Source organism: Colletotrichum karsti (assembly GCF_011947395.1).
Source record: "Colletotrichum karsti strain CkLH20 chromosome Unknown Scaffold33, whole genome shotgun sequence".
NCBI lineage: Eukaryota > Fungi > Ascomycota > Sordariomycetes > Glomerellales > Glomerellaceae > Colletotrichum > Colletotrichum karsti.
The window spans coordinates 484631-497719 of record NW_024065933.1 but is presented as its reverse complement, the minus strand read 5'-3'; the positions used below and the strand labels follow the sequence as shown (position 1 = coordinate 497719).

Here is a 13089-nt window from a genome sequence, read left to right as displayed (position 1 = left end):
GTTGCGTCAGTTCGCATCTTAATTAATGTTAAGTTGATTAAGGTCTGCTTCATTCTTCGCATCCGGACGCTGGGAAAAGGCAATTGCGAGTTGGCTGCCAGGGGAAAAGAGGCATCCGCGTCAGCGTCAGCGTCAGTTCGCAAGAAAAAGGCAGGGCAGGCACGAGACGGGAGACCAGGCGGAACGACCTCCTTCCACAGCCGATCCACTCAGCAGTACATCTTTCCAATTGAATTGTGGTGCTTTCTTGTGCATTTCTTTGCATTTCACATCCTCCTCCAGAAATCCATCCGCAGGGCCGGCAGGGACACCGAAAAATGCCCTTCATGCGGTGGTTCCTCTCCACTGCAGGTCACACTCGGAACAGCAGGGGTGGTCCTTCTAGAAGGCCGCTGGAATGCTAGCCACACGGAACCTTCTTGACGCAGGCCATCAGCAGATCTGTCCCGATTGGGTGCGTGTCACCCCTCCAAAGCCAGAGCCGTTCTTCTCTTCTTTCTGAGATTGTCGTGTTGGATAAAACACGTTGAAAACACACACTTCGTTTTCGTCCAACACCTGGTTGGCCCTCTATGCTCGTCCGACTCTACCGAGACAAGACATCTCACGAGACACCATCGCTTATTGACAATTCCATTGTTATACCTCCACAATCTGCCAGCACACTTCTTCCTCTCCAGGTCTTCCCGTCCGCCTTGCTGATGACAGGACCAGATTGAACCCCCACAGTCTCCAGATCTGCCAATGCGTCTGCTTGCCGCTTGGCTCTTCACCGAGCGAGGAGGGGCCGACAGACCGTCGACAAGGATTCCCCGAGCCAATCGCAGGGGTATTCTTTAACACGTGGGACCGCGAAGCCGATGCTTCTCCGGTGACTGGAGGAGAGGGGCCGCCATTCTGCCGATTATTTACTGCTCACCGGCAGTCATATGCTGCCTGGTGCTGCCAGCCGGTCAATCACCGGTTAAGCATTAGGAGGCGGAATGTCGAGTCGTGCTTAACGCCGACTGACGTTAAACGTTTTCATGCGACATATCTCCGCACCGTTATACTTGGGGACGAAGGCAACCTCGTGGTCTTTGCTTACGATTAAATTTTGTTTCGCCGTTCATGTCGGCTGATTGGCGAGTCATCTTCTGACCTGACCTCACTCTAGCCTCCAAGTGGTGCTGAGGACATCGCTGCTATGGACCGGAGATTCTCCATCTTCTGCTTACCTTACCGGCGGTGTGAGACCAGAATAAGTTCAGGAAGCACCCGACAGTCTGTTGATCTGGACTGACCCGCAGGCAAAAGCAATCTCAACACCCCTTCACGGGAGCGAGCGATTGCGGGCGCCAAAAGGCAACCACACACCAAAATGAATGACGGAAGAACAAAGTTGGTGTCTCGCTCCAAAGCAGTTCGAGTTGATACACTTGTGCCACTTCGTTCGTCCGGACGGTATTAGTTGCGTCGGCCACACGGTGTCCCACCGATTCTGCCCTGCAACAGTTCAATAAGCTCCGCGTCTGAGCTTGACGCGTCCGGTTGACTGCGCTACGATATGAGCCGGCGGCGATCTGGACCTCTGGGCTTCATGTCCAACCTTAAGGTTCTTTGCATCGCTCTTAAGGTTCTTTGCATCGCTTCCGAAGAGCAAGAGACTGTCCACGGGTACTCGTCCCGCCTTTCCTGAGGCTCTACACTGACACGTCATATCCGACTCGGCCTAGACTCGCTGACACAGCATCTGCATAAACCGATTCCATTTTTACACCGTCTATTTCCATGATCGCTGACTTGTTGAAAGAAACCAGGCCTGTTGAAACAAAACAAATCCCGAAAAACTCCACTGGGCTGACAGCAGAGTTGTTTAGACGCAGCTACCAGGCGGTAATGTCGTCCACCTCCGCCTCACCGAACGTGCTGCTCTTAGTCAGCTGGCCAACACCAACCTCTTCGACCTCCTCTCCCTTCTTGCTCATGATATCGGGCAAAGTCTCCTTCAAGAAGTCGAGTACGTAGTGGTTGACCTGCTCGAACTGCAGCAGGAAGGCGTCATGACCCTCGGGGCTGTCGATTCGCTCCAGTCTGGCGTTCTTGACGTGCTCGGCAATTTCTTGCTGCTCGGCGAATGTAAAGAGGCCGTCGCTCTCGATACCCAGGACCAGGGTGGGCTGTTCGATGAGGGCCAGGGCCTCACTGATAGTTGCGGCACGATCGCGGGAAACGTCGTGGGTGTCCAGCTTCCTCGTCATGGCGATGTAGCAGTTGCTGTCGAACCTCTTGACGAACTTCTGTCCCTGATACCGGAGGTACGACTGCGCGGAGAAGTAGGTTGACGTCGGGAGTTTGTCGCCGCCCGTCAAGCTTTCCGTCTGAGGCCCATGGAACTGGGGGTCAAGGGACTCGGTAACCGCGTCAGCCGTCGCGCCGTTCACAGGCGTCTCCACCGTGCCTCCCTGGCTGTTTTGCCGCGACAGTGTAACCCGCTTGACATTGTGGCCGTCGTTATGAATGTGGAAGTGAGCTTCGGACGGCGTGCTAGGTCTGGGCTTCTCCCGGATGATCTGCCGCCTCGAGGGGTCCGGAGTGTTACGTCCGAACCGAGACTCGAACGAGTTGCGGCTACGGTAGGTCAGGAGTGCGGACATGCGGGCGGCGCCGAGGCCGGTTGACGGCGGGTCGTCGAATGAGTAATAGCCGTCATCGTACTTCGGGTCAGCGTAGATGCTCTGCCTTTGCGCCTCGCCCCAGCTGATACCCCACGCGCTGTGTCTGCTCGATGTCGCAATGGGCACGATGCAACGAATGTAGTCCTTGCCAAAGTATGACCACTCCAGCACGAACATGCCGCCGAGAGATCCACCAATGACGGCGGCGATTTGCTTGACTCCGAGCTCATCCAACAACAGCTTGTGAAGCCTGGAAGCCTTTCGTCAGTATCCGTGTTACGGCACAAGAACAAGTCTGACTCACTGTACATCGTCGCGAATCGTCGTCAACGGGAACTCCGGTCCGTATCTACCCTTGGACGGGTCGCCGTCCTTGGCGGTGACTGGGCTGGCGGTGCCGTACGGACTACCGAGACTGTTCATGCACACGATGAAGAACCTCGAGGTGTCGAACGCCCTTCCGGGTCCTCCAAGAAGAGGGCCCCACCAGTCGCTGACGTCTGCGCTGCCGGTCAAGGCGTGGCAGATTACCATGGCGTTGTCGCCGTTGGGCGAGAGCTTGCCGCGCGTGGTGTACGCGACGGGGACATTTTGGAGGGTGACGCCGGACTCGAGGGTGAACGAGGGGATGATGGCGAATTGCTGGTCGGGAATCAAGGCAGCGAACGGGTTCTCAGGCTGCGTCTGGGTTCTTTCTTACAGGTATTCAGTCACCGGTCTTCTTACGCGAACGTTTACGTGCGGGGATGAAGTATATGGAAGGGCCAGGGGACATTGTAAACCACTTGGTTCATGAGTCGTCATGTACCATTGAGGAAAGAGACTATGATCGAAGACGTGCTGACGCGCTGGAGTTGAGGTTATACTGACCGTATCTCGGCTGCGAGCCGTTCTGTAAATTTTGTGCAGTCATCCCGATCTCGGAACCGACGAGGGGCAACGGCTGCTTTTGCGATTCAGTGGCTGCGCCGTTCAATTGATGATGTAAAAAGAAGCTGCGAGCTGCTGTTTGACAAGGGCAAGGTTTCTGGAGACCTGGGACCCCTCCGCGATGGCGAGATATGCGAGATATATGAAGAATCTGGGGTTTGGTCTTGTCAAGTGTGACTCTTAACTGGTCGATTTTCAGTGAGAAGAAGCCAAAGACGTGCCCCGAAAATGGCGTAATCGCTCCGGGCCACTTGAGTACGGGCCACTTTTTTTTCGGTCGCGATTCATTGGCTGCGCGGGGTTGATGAGTCAGCTGGTGGCCATCCCGTCGGAGCCCAGCACCTGCGATTTCTAGCTGCAGGTCCTCGCGACCGCACGTTTTAGAGGCACCCCCGCAAACTTGCAAGTAACCGATACATGCGGCGAACCGGTACAGAAATTCGTGGCCCCACCCACACGGAGCCCCAGACCCGACCACTGGACCGACAGCCTTGCCCATCCGTGAGGCTGCTACCCGCTTGCAGGACTGAGTGGATCTGAAGCTCTCTGCTCCTGCCGGATTGCAGCACCTGCCTGTTCACGCGAGAAATCGTCCATCCTCTCCATTCCGCCGCCAAACCCCCCCCAACAAGTCACCCAACTCCAAAGGGCCGACACATTACTCCATCATACGGAATCCCGTCATCGCCTGAATCAGTGTTTCTGTCGCCAAGACGCGATAGTGTCTGTTTTTCATTTCCTTTGTGCACGTCATTCCCTTCCATCAAGCTACACGCGACGAGCTCCATCCTCCATCTGGTACTTTTTCTCCCCGCCAGCTGCGCGCAAACGATCGACACCCGCTGACCAGACATGTCGACAGGAGACACACACACGAACCGCTCGCGTCTCCAATGATACCCTGAACGATCCGAGACCGAGAGCACGATGCCGCCGAAGCGCAAGGCTCGCGGTGGCCTCGCCAACGAGGGAAGCAGGCCCTCTCCTCACCGGCCTGGAGATACGGCCATGGGCCAACGCGAAAGAGACTTCTCCGAGGGTGGTGGAAGAGGCGGTCGCAGTGGTAGGAACACTAGGAGAAACGACCGCCGCGATTCAGCACAGGGTCAAGGTCAGCAGTCGCAACAACAGCAGCCGGCGACGAGCTCTGCGAGCGCCTCCCGCGTCACCTCCCCGACTGTAGCCCGCCCGCCTTCCGCGCCGTCGCAGTCGCAACAGCCGCCTCCGATCGCGACGGATCAGCCTACTGCCCCGATATCCCACCCGCCGTCTCCGGTACCGAGAAAGTACTGCTATGAGCATATCAACGACGAAACGATCACGTCATGGACAACCGGTGGCCGACAGCAACTTGTAGATCATGCCGTGCAGTCGAAGGCTGATGTCGATATCGAAGAGCTGACTAGCATATTCCAAGAGTTCATCCATGCGGTCTTGGACGGCCGACTGTCGCCGTCCGACGCTGGCGCGTGCATGAAAGAGATACTTGGCTCGGAATCGCATGAAATGATTAAGGAATCATTTTCGTTCGAGCCTCATACTCTCTTCCTCGACACGCTGTCCATCATCTTCGATAACGATCGCGGTCTGTTCAAGCCGCAGCTCCGCGACTTCATCCAGAGCACCGGTCTCGCTCCGGCGCTTCTGCGACAGACCCTCGATGCCCAGCTCCTGCAGGACCTCGGCCTTATCCGCACCACGTTCGTCAAACTCGGAATCCGTCACGCCACCAACCTTCTGTACCGACAAGCAAACTACAACTTATTGCGCGAGGAATCAGAGGGTTACTCGAAACTGATGACGGAGCTTTTCACAACCAGCAGCTCGGAACCGCCTACCGCCGAGGCAGCCCATGCCGCATTCGAGCGCCTCAAGGGTCTTATTGGAACCTTCGATCTCGACGTCGGACGTGTCCTGGATGTTACGCTTGATGTCTTCGCAGCTGTACTCATCAAACAGTTCCGGTTCTTCATTAAGCTGCTCCGCGTCAGCTCCTGGTGGCCTAGGAACCAAACCCCGGGGTCAACGGTTTACGCGGGCGGCCTACCCAGTTGGGCTCTGCCCGACTCGTCACATTGGATGTCCAGCGACGAGTCCGAGATTGAGACGGCCGAGCTAAGACGCCAGCGAGATGTTGAGTTTTGGAACAGGGCGCGCGATGTCCACTTGGATGCCTTCTTCCAACTCGGAGGTAGAGAAGTCACCGGTGACTACCTCAAATCGTTGGAAGTGTCGGAGTCTACCACCGAAGCCGAAGTTACTGCCGCGTCGGCGTGGATGAAGGCAACAAAGACGCTTCCCCCTCAGGGCAACCGCACCGCAGCCCAGCTCCTTGGCTTCAAGCTGCGATTCTACTCCTCGGATGCCCGGGATGTCGACGATGTGCTGCCGGCCAACTTGCTGTACCTTGTCGCACTTCTCATCAAGGTTGGGTTCATGTCACTCGTGGACATTTATCCCCACCTCTGGCCCCTCGACGGCGACATGGACGCACTCAGGGAGAAGCGCATGAAAGAGTTGGAAGAGAAGGAGAGGCAGAGTCGACCTGGCGCTGCGCAGAACGCATTGCTCATGGCTGGTGCTCTGCCGGACGATACAGCTCCCTTGCCCAACACCCGTACGCGAGATGCCGCAGGCAAGGCCGACGCGGACGCCAAAACCGATGCCGGCGTGGATGAGAAGGAGAAGCTTCCGGAACCTATGGAGCAGAAGGCGGCGTTGCTCATCTGCCTGCTGACGATCGGCGCCATCCCGGAGTCCCTCTTCATTCTCGGCCGCTTCCCCTGGCTCCCGGAGGCTTTCCCCGAAATCCTCGACCGCGTCCATCGCATTCTCAACCACAGCATCGAGAAAGTTTACCAGGAAAGCCGCCCCACACCTACTTGCCCCGCCGAATGCCCCCCGAAGTCGATCGCCGACCTTGACCAGAGCGGCGTCCCCAAGGGCACTATCAAGCTCGCGAGCACGCCCTCCAAGAAGTCTATGCGTTGGCCATTCCCTGACGGATTCGATGGGAGAGACCAGCACTACCGTTTTTACTGGGATGAGTGGGCCGACAACGTCCCTGTTTGTCAGACTGTTGAAGATGTTTTTACTCTATGCGACACGTTGTTGAATGTCTCTGGTGTCAACATTGGCAAAGACCCCGCCTTGTTGGCCAAGCTCATCAGCATCGGAGCCAAGAGTCTCGGAGAAGACCAGTCTCAGCAAAACCTCGACCGCTGGCAGGACCTGCTTCGACGCATTCTTGTTCCCGCTCTCAGCATGACTACAGCCAACGCGGCCGTCGTCAACTCCATCTGGGACCTACTCAAGCTCTACCCTGTCACAACCCGGTACTCGATCTATGCCGAATGGTTCGAGGGACAAATCTCGAGACTGCCGGCCATGAAGGCAGCCTTTAACCGAACCCGCGTCGAGACCAGAGGTGTGATGAAGCGTATCTCACTGACGAATCTCAGCGAGATGGCCAAGTCTCTAGCCAAGACGAGTTACTCTTCGCCTGGTATCGTCTTCAAGGAAGCCCTGAGTCAGATCGAGTCTTACGCCAACCTCATCGAGGCCTTTGTTGAGTGTGCAAAGTACTTCACTGACTTGGCATACGACGTCTTGGTGTGGTCCTTGATGAGCTCCCTTGGTGGCAAACAACGAAGCCGCACGCAAGAGTCCTCGATCCTCTTGACCAGTAAATGGCTCCAGGCTCTGTCGAAGTTTGCTGGCAAGGTCTTCAAGCGATACTCCATTCTGGACCCGACCCCCATCCTTCAATATGTCAACAACCAGCTATTCCAAGGCAACTCGACAGATCTCATCATTCTCAAGGAGCTCGTCACTTCCATGGGAGGTGTCGTTCAAGTCTTCGACTTCACCGACGAGCAGATCCTGGCAATGTCAGGAGGAGAAGTCTTGCGTCGACAGACCCTGCTTGGCCTCCAGGACAAACGCTTCGAATCAGGACGCAGCGCCAAGCGCCTGATGCAATCATTGACCGAGTCGAAGCTTGCTGGACGTATCCTGATCAACGTTGCCCAATACCGACAATCTGCCATTTACAAACTTCCGGACGACGAGGCCCACATCAAGTACATCGGTTCCGTCATTGACGACAGTCATCAGATCCTCGTCCAGTATCTCGACCTTCTGAGAACCAACTTGGAGCCTCAGCAGTTCGATTCGCTTGTTCCTGCCATCGCGAGCCTCATGAGCGAGTTTGGTCTCGATGCGAGCCTAGCTTTCCTCATTGGCCGAGAGAGCATCTCCCACAAGATGTTCGCGAAGAAGGAAGATGCCACGACAGCCATCACCGACACCGACGGGGACGTGTCCATGGGCCAGAGTGAAACCGAGCCTGCCGAAGCTGCCGAGACCACTGGAGAGGTTACCGAAGCTGGAGAAAAGATATTGACGCCGCAAGAGATCCGAGAGAAGGCGAAGAAGGAGGCCATGCGCCAGATCCACGAGGCTCTGGAACCTCTTGTTGCGTCGATTCAGTCCATTACGCCCGATTCCTACTGGGGAAAACTCAGCGCGCAGTTCTTTGTTCTTTTCTGGGCTTTGCAGCTTGGCGATGTCGAGGTGCCAGCGGCTAGTTACAACATGGCCCACAAGCGAATCGCGAACTTGCAGAAGGACCTCAACAGAGACCGTTCCGACATGAGCCGGAGCGGCATCACGAAGAAAGAAGCTAAGAAGGCCGAGCTACAAAAGATTGGCAACGAGCTTCCTAAGGAGGCGGACTTGCAGATGAAGAGGGCGCGGGTCGTTCGAGACTACATGTCAGATCAAATGGACACGTGGTTCACAGGATCGGTCACTAAGTTGAACGGTATCTCGGATGCGATCCTCGAACAGTGTTTACTTCCCCGGCTGGTTCTCTCCGCTAGCGACGCCGAGTACTGTTACGCCTTCATTCGGAAAATCCACACTTTCGGCGCCCCCAACTTCCGATTGAAGGCGGTCTATGACCGGATTTTCAGCGTCAACCGACTGCGGTCGATGATCTTCACCTGTACGGTCCGCGAAGCCGAACATCTCGGCAGGTTCCTCAACTGCATTCTGAAGGATCTTGCGAAATGGCACCGGGACACCAATGCCTTTGAAAGAGAAGCCGTCGGCAAGCGCAGTAACCTTCTCGGATTCGCATCTGAGTTTGACGCGAACGGACAGCCAACGGCGTATTACGACCATTCGCAGTTCCGGGATATTCTGTACGGATGGCATAACAAACTCAACCTGGCACTGAAGTCCTGTCTTGGCGGCATGGAGTGGATGCACATCCGCAATGCCATGACTGTTCTCAAGGCTGTGCTCGAATTCTTCCCAGCGGTTACATTCATGGGCAACCAGTTCATCGAGCAGCTCAAGACTATTACCGATCGTGAGGCGGCCTCAAAGACTGCAACTGCTGGGGAGGAAGGCCATCGCGTGGATCTTTCGGTCGCTGCTCAAGGTGCACTGTCCGAACTACAGCGGAGAAAGGCGAAATGGGTGCTGCCGGCAGGTTTCCGTCCAAACATGGTTAGTAGAAAGAATTCAAACCAGAAGTCGACTGCGCTAACATCCATTCAGAATGGACAAGCCCAAGGAAAGGCCAGGGATGGCGAATCAACCGGTCTTCGTGCGACCGCCGCCGAATTCAAGCCTGGTCCAGCCAAGAGTGCAGCAGAACAGGAAGATGGCGAAGTCAGAGACGGCAAGGATACCGAGTCTCGACCGTCAGCTCCGACAGCGCCTGCTACGTCTAATCAAAAGGAACCCAACCTTCCCCCTAAACCATCTGCTGCTCAGAGGGAGTCTGCCAAATCAGGCGCCACCCCTGCGGCCACTTCTGCTGCGTCGAGCAAACCATCAACGCCGAAACCTGCAGTCAGTACTCCTGCAGCGAATCACTCGAACCAGAGAGAGTCGTCAAAGCCGGCACCCTCGAGCGCGCCTTCCGACAGAAACTCGCACAGTTTGCCTAAAAGGCCGGACGTTCCTATCCCAGGTCACTACCGCAACCACTTCACTCCCGACAGTCTGCCGGAACGCCGTGATCAACGGGATGCTCGCGAACCTCGTGGCCCTAGAGATGCCAGAGACGCTCGCGAGCCCCGGGACCACAGGGACCAGAGAGAACCTCGCGACCCTAGATTCCCTGAGCCTGCTCGCCCTGAGCGCGGACGCGAATTTGCCAACCAGGACCGACGCGGAGCAGACATCCCGATGAGAGATGCGGGTCGCTCGTCTGAGAAGGACTGGCCTGCAAGGCAAGAGCCTCAACGTCGTGATCACGGAGCTCATGAGCGTGAACCTCGTGCCCCGCGAGACAGACAAGCTCCAAGCAACGGACGTGCACCAGAACCTGGCCGTCTCTCTCGGGAAACAGCAACTTCAACGCCGCCACCCCAAGCAGCGCAGCCACCGCAAGAGGAACCGCCTATTAACTCCGCAAGACTCGCCCTAATCCAGGGTGATCAGCCCGAGAGGCCTAGCCGTTCAGACAGGCCTCCGAGGTCATCCGAGACAGACCGCCGCAGTGGAAGAGGACCGCGTGGAGGCGAAGTGGACCGTCCAGACATAATCAATCCGGAGCGTGCTGCTTTGATTGGCGAGACGACCCGACCGGAACCCCCATCTCGCCCGGCACGCGATGAGCCCAGAGATAGGGGCACGCCTCGCGGACACTCGCCGAGAAGAAGCGGACGTTTCAACCCGGAAACTCCTGATGCTGGAAGAGATGACCGCCACGGCCGCTCCCACCATTCCGACCACCGATCTTCAGCAAGAGAGGCACACAACGAATCTCCGGCTCCAAATCCCCGCAATGATCGCGCCAGCGATCGCGAAGGTGACAAAGGAAGAGATGCATTTCTCGGCCCTAGCAGGGGCGCGGAAGCGGACCACAACCGACAGGATCAGAATTATGGCCGCCTGAATCCCATTCAGTCTGTGCTCACGAACGAACCTCCCTCGGGACCACGCGGCCGTGGACGAACAGCTGCAAGAGGAGGCCCTATGAACCCTCCGAACTCGCGATCAGACGGGCGCTTCCCACCGACTGACAGCCCGGCGCAGCCAGACGAAAGGCACCCACCAACCGGACCGGCTTCGGGCAGAGGGCGTAGGAACCAGAATGCCCCTAACCAGTCCGTTAACTCGCCTACGACAGCAACTCCCACGCCTGCGCCCCATCCTGACCGTGGCAGGACCTTGAACCAAGGCCCAGCTGCCTCGCCTTCGCAGACTCCTGGAGGCCCACCGGCTACAGGCGTCCATCCTGATCGTCTGGCCCAGATCGCGCCTCCTCCTCCTCCCCCTCCCCCGGCACAACCTGCTAACCATGGCCACTCCCGCCCACCTTTGCCGCCCATCAACACTCCTGACCGACCTTCGGGAGGATCTGGTAGAAACAGCCAAACACCCACTGGCCCATTCCCAGGCCCTACCGATGGCGCGCCTTCTGGGCCCGCTTCGACTGATAGAGGTCGAAGTGGCGGCAGTCGGAGACAGCTTGCAGGTATCAACAGCACGTTGCAGCAAGCACAAGCCAACATGCCGGAAAGCAACCGAGGCACAACGATTAGGGGACGTGGAGCAGCCCGTGGTAGCATCATGGGTTCTGACGCTCAGGTTTTGACTGGCGCGTCTCCGATGACTACACCAACTCAAGAACGCCCTGATCCAATCCGACAAGATCGCAGTCAGCCTAACGGAGACGATCACTCACGGAACGAACATGAACGTAGTCGGAGGGAGCATCGTTCGGATCGTGGACGCCAATCAAGACGAGGCAGCCGTGAGCGAGAGCGTAGCGCAGGACGCGAGAGAGAGCCGAAGGAGCCGCGTGAGTACAGAGACCGGAAATCCGGGGCACAGGATCATTCTTCGAGCACCCGGGAGGAGCGTGAGCCGAGACGGTCGGGACGTGAGCCGTCTGGCAGCACTAGGGAGTCCCATTCCAACAACGCTCACGGCAGCAGTCGTGAAAGCATAGGAGGTGGTAACGGGCGTGAGCAACGCCATCGGGGTGATCGTGGTGATGGAGGCCGTGGAGAAGCCGGCTCAGGAGGAAGAAACGAGGAATGGGGTGGAAGCACGCGCGGTGGACCTAGAGGTGGACAGCGAGACGGCGGATCGAGACAGAACGACGACCGACGCGAACCACGAGAGGAGCGGGGTCGGAAGCGCAGAAGTGAAGACGCCGCCGGTCTGAACGATCGCGAGAAGAGGCAGAGACGTTAGGGTAGTCTCCGCTTCTGAGGCGGGAGCAACAAGACGAGAGATCCAACGAGGCGGCGGATGATAATCGACTAGGGAGAGAGTTTTGTTTTGCGAAAGAGGAAAGACAGATTATTTGGGTCGATACGACGACACGCGGCACAGCATGGGCAAAGGAGGACCACCCAACTTCGCGACGAAACACTCATTACACTGCTTCTATTATTTACTTTGCACATTTTGCACGACTGGTCACAAGGGGGAAGACCGAAATTCAAATTTTCAGATACAAACACAAATCCACTCCGTGTCAAAACACACAAAACACATTCTCGTCGCTCGGGACCAAATGGGGAACAACACCTGTACACCTGGGAAGAAGGGAATAAGCATCATCAGCACCCGGATTCCGAACACGCGACTCTCTTAAGAAAACACACTTGCATCGCCAAACGCATACATAATGATTAATGCCTCCTTCTCTTCACCGGCAAACTTTATTTCTTCTATGATACCCAAACACAACAACAACTTTTTCTTCGACAAACACCCTTCCATCCTGGCGGGAGTGAATAGACGACCAGCCGTTCAGAGCATCGGTCCCAACTCGCTGCTAGTGTAAAAATGTTTCCATTAGAGAACTTTGTAAACATAGGCCATACGCGGAAGGGGGTTTGGTAGAGCTTTGCTTTAGAGATGTATTAGTATCGGGATAGAGTGGTTTAGTGAGTAGTTTTTTGGCAGAGATGAAGGTCTGCTGAGGATGGGCATGAGGAATGCCCTGGTCGTAGAATGAATTTGAGTACAGTTGTGTTATGAAGTCATCTGTGGTTGTGTGCGATCATCAATTGAGTACTTGAACGCCTTGCGCTTCACGCGCTTCATTCTCTAGGTAGGCGATGATGGTGATCTCGACCTAATCTGAGAGTAGCACTTCAAGGGAGCGACATGGCCGTATTAGCTCTCCAGTTTCCCCTCATCAACAAGGTGATTGTCGACAGGGCTTCGACAATTATGGCGGAGTTTTCGATTGATTCGCGTCTGACGGTGACTCTTGCTCGATCTCGCAGGCAGTGTAAGCCAAACGCGGAGACGCATACGATTCAGCCGGCCAACACAGACCGTTCTAGATTTCAGACAATCGATGAGATAGGCTAGTATACTGGACAATTGTATCTCTACTTTGAAGGTCAAGTCTCTTAAGCACCGGTCGCATGACGATGGCCCTCGGCCTCCGCCTGACCTCACCCGCCTTGTTTCTCTCTATATGTGCGATCCCTGCGCGTATCCTGGGCTTGGCATA

The 13089-nt window shown here is 56.4% G+C and overlaps 2 protein-coding genes across 2 annotated transcripts; one reads left to right on the top strand and one right to left on the bottom strand.

The window, feature by feature from the left end:
* Positions 1-1865: 1865 nt before the first annotated feature.
* CkaCkLH20_09398 (homoserine o-acetyltransferase) lies at positions 1866-3633 on the bottom strand (the record flags this gene model as incomplete). Its single annotated transcript, XM_038892113.1, has 3 exons — positions 1866-2907; positions 2962-3352; positions 3528-3633. 3 exons carry the CDS (start codon positions 3631-3633, stop codon positions 1866-1868), a joined length of 1539 nt encoding a protein of 512 aa, XP_038742696.1.
* An 881-nt stretch (positions 3634-4514) lies between these two features.
* CkaCkLH20_09397 (THO complex subunit 2) lies at positions 4515-11781 on the top strand (the record flags this gene model as incomplete). The annotated part of the gene is made up of 4 exons (XM_038892112.1): positions 4515-9104; positions 9156-11268; positions 11315-11412; positions 11563-11781. 4 exons carry the CDS (start codon positions 4515-4517, stop codon positions 11779-11781), a joined length of 7020 nt encoding a protein of 2339 aa, XP_038742695.1.
* Between the last annotated feature and the right edge of the window lie 1308 nt (positions 11782-13089).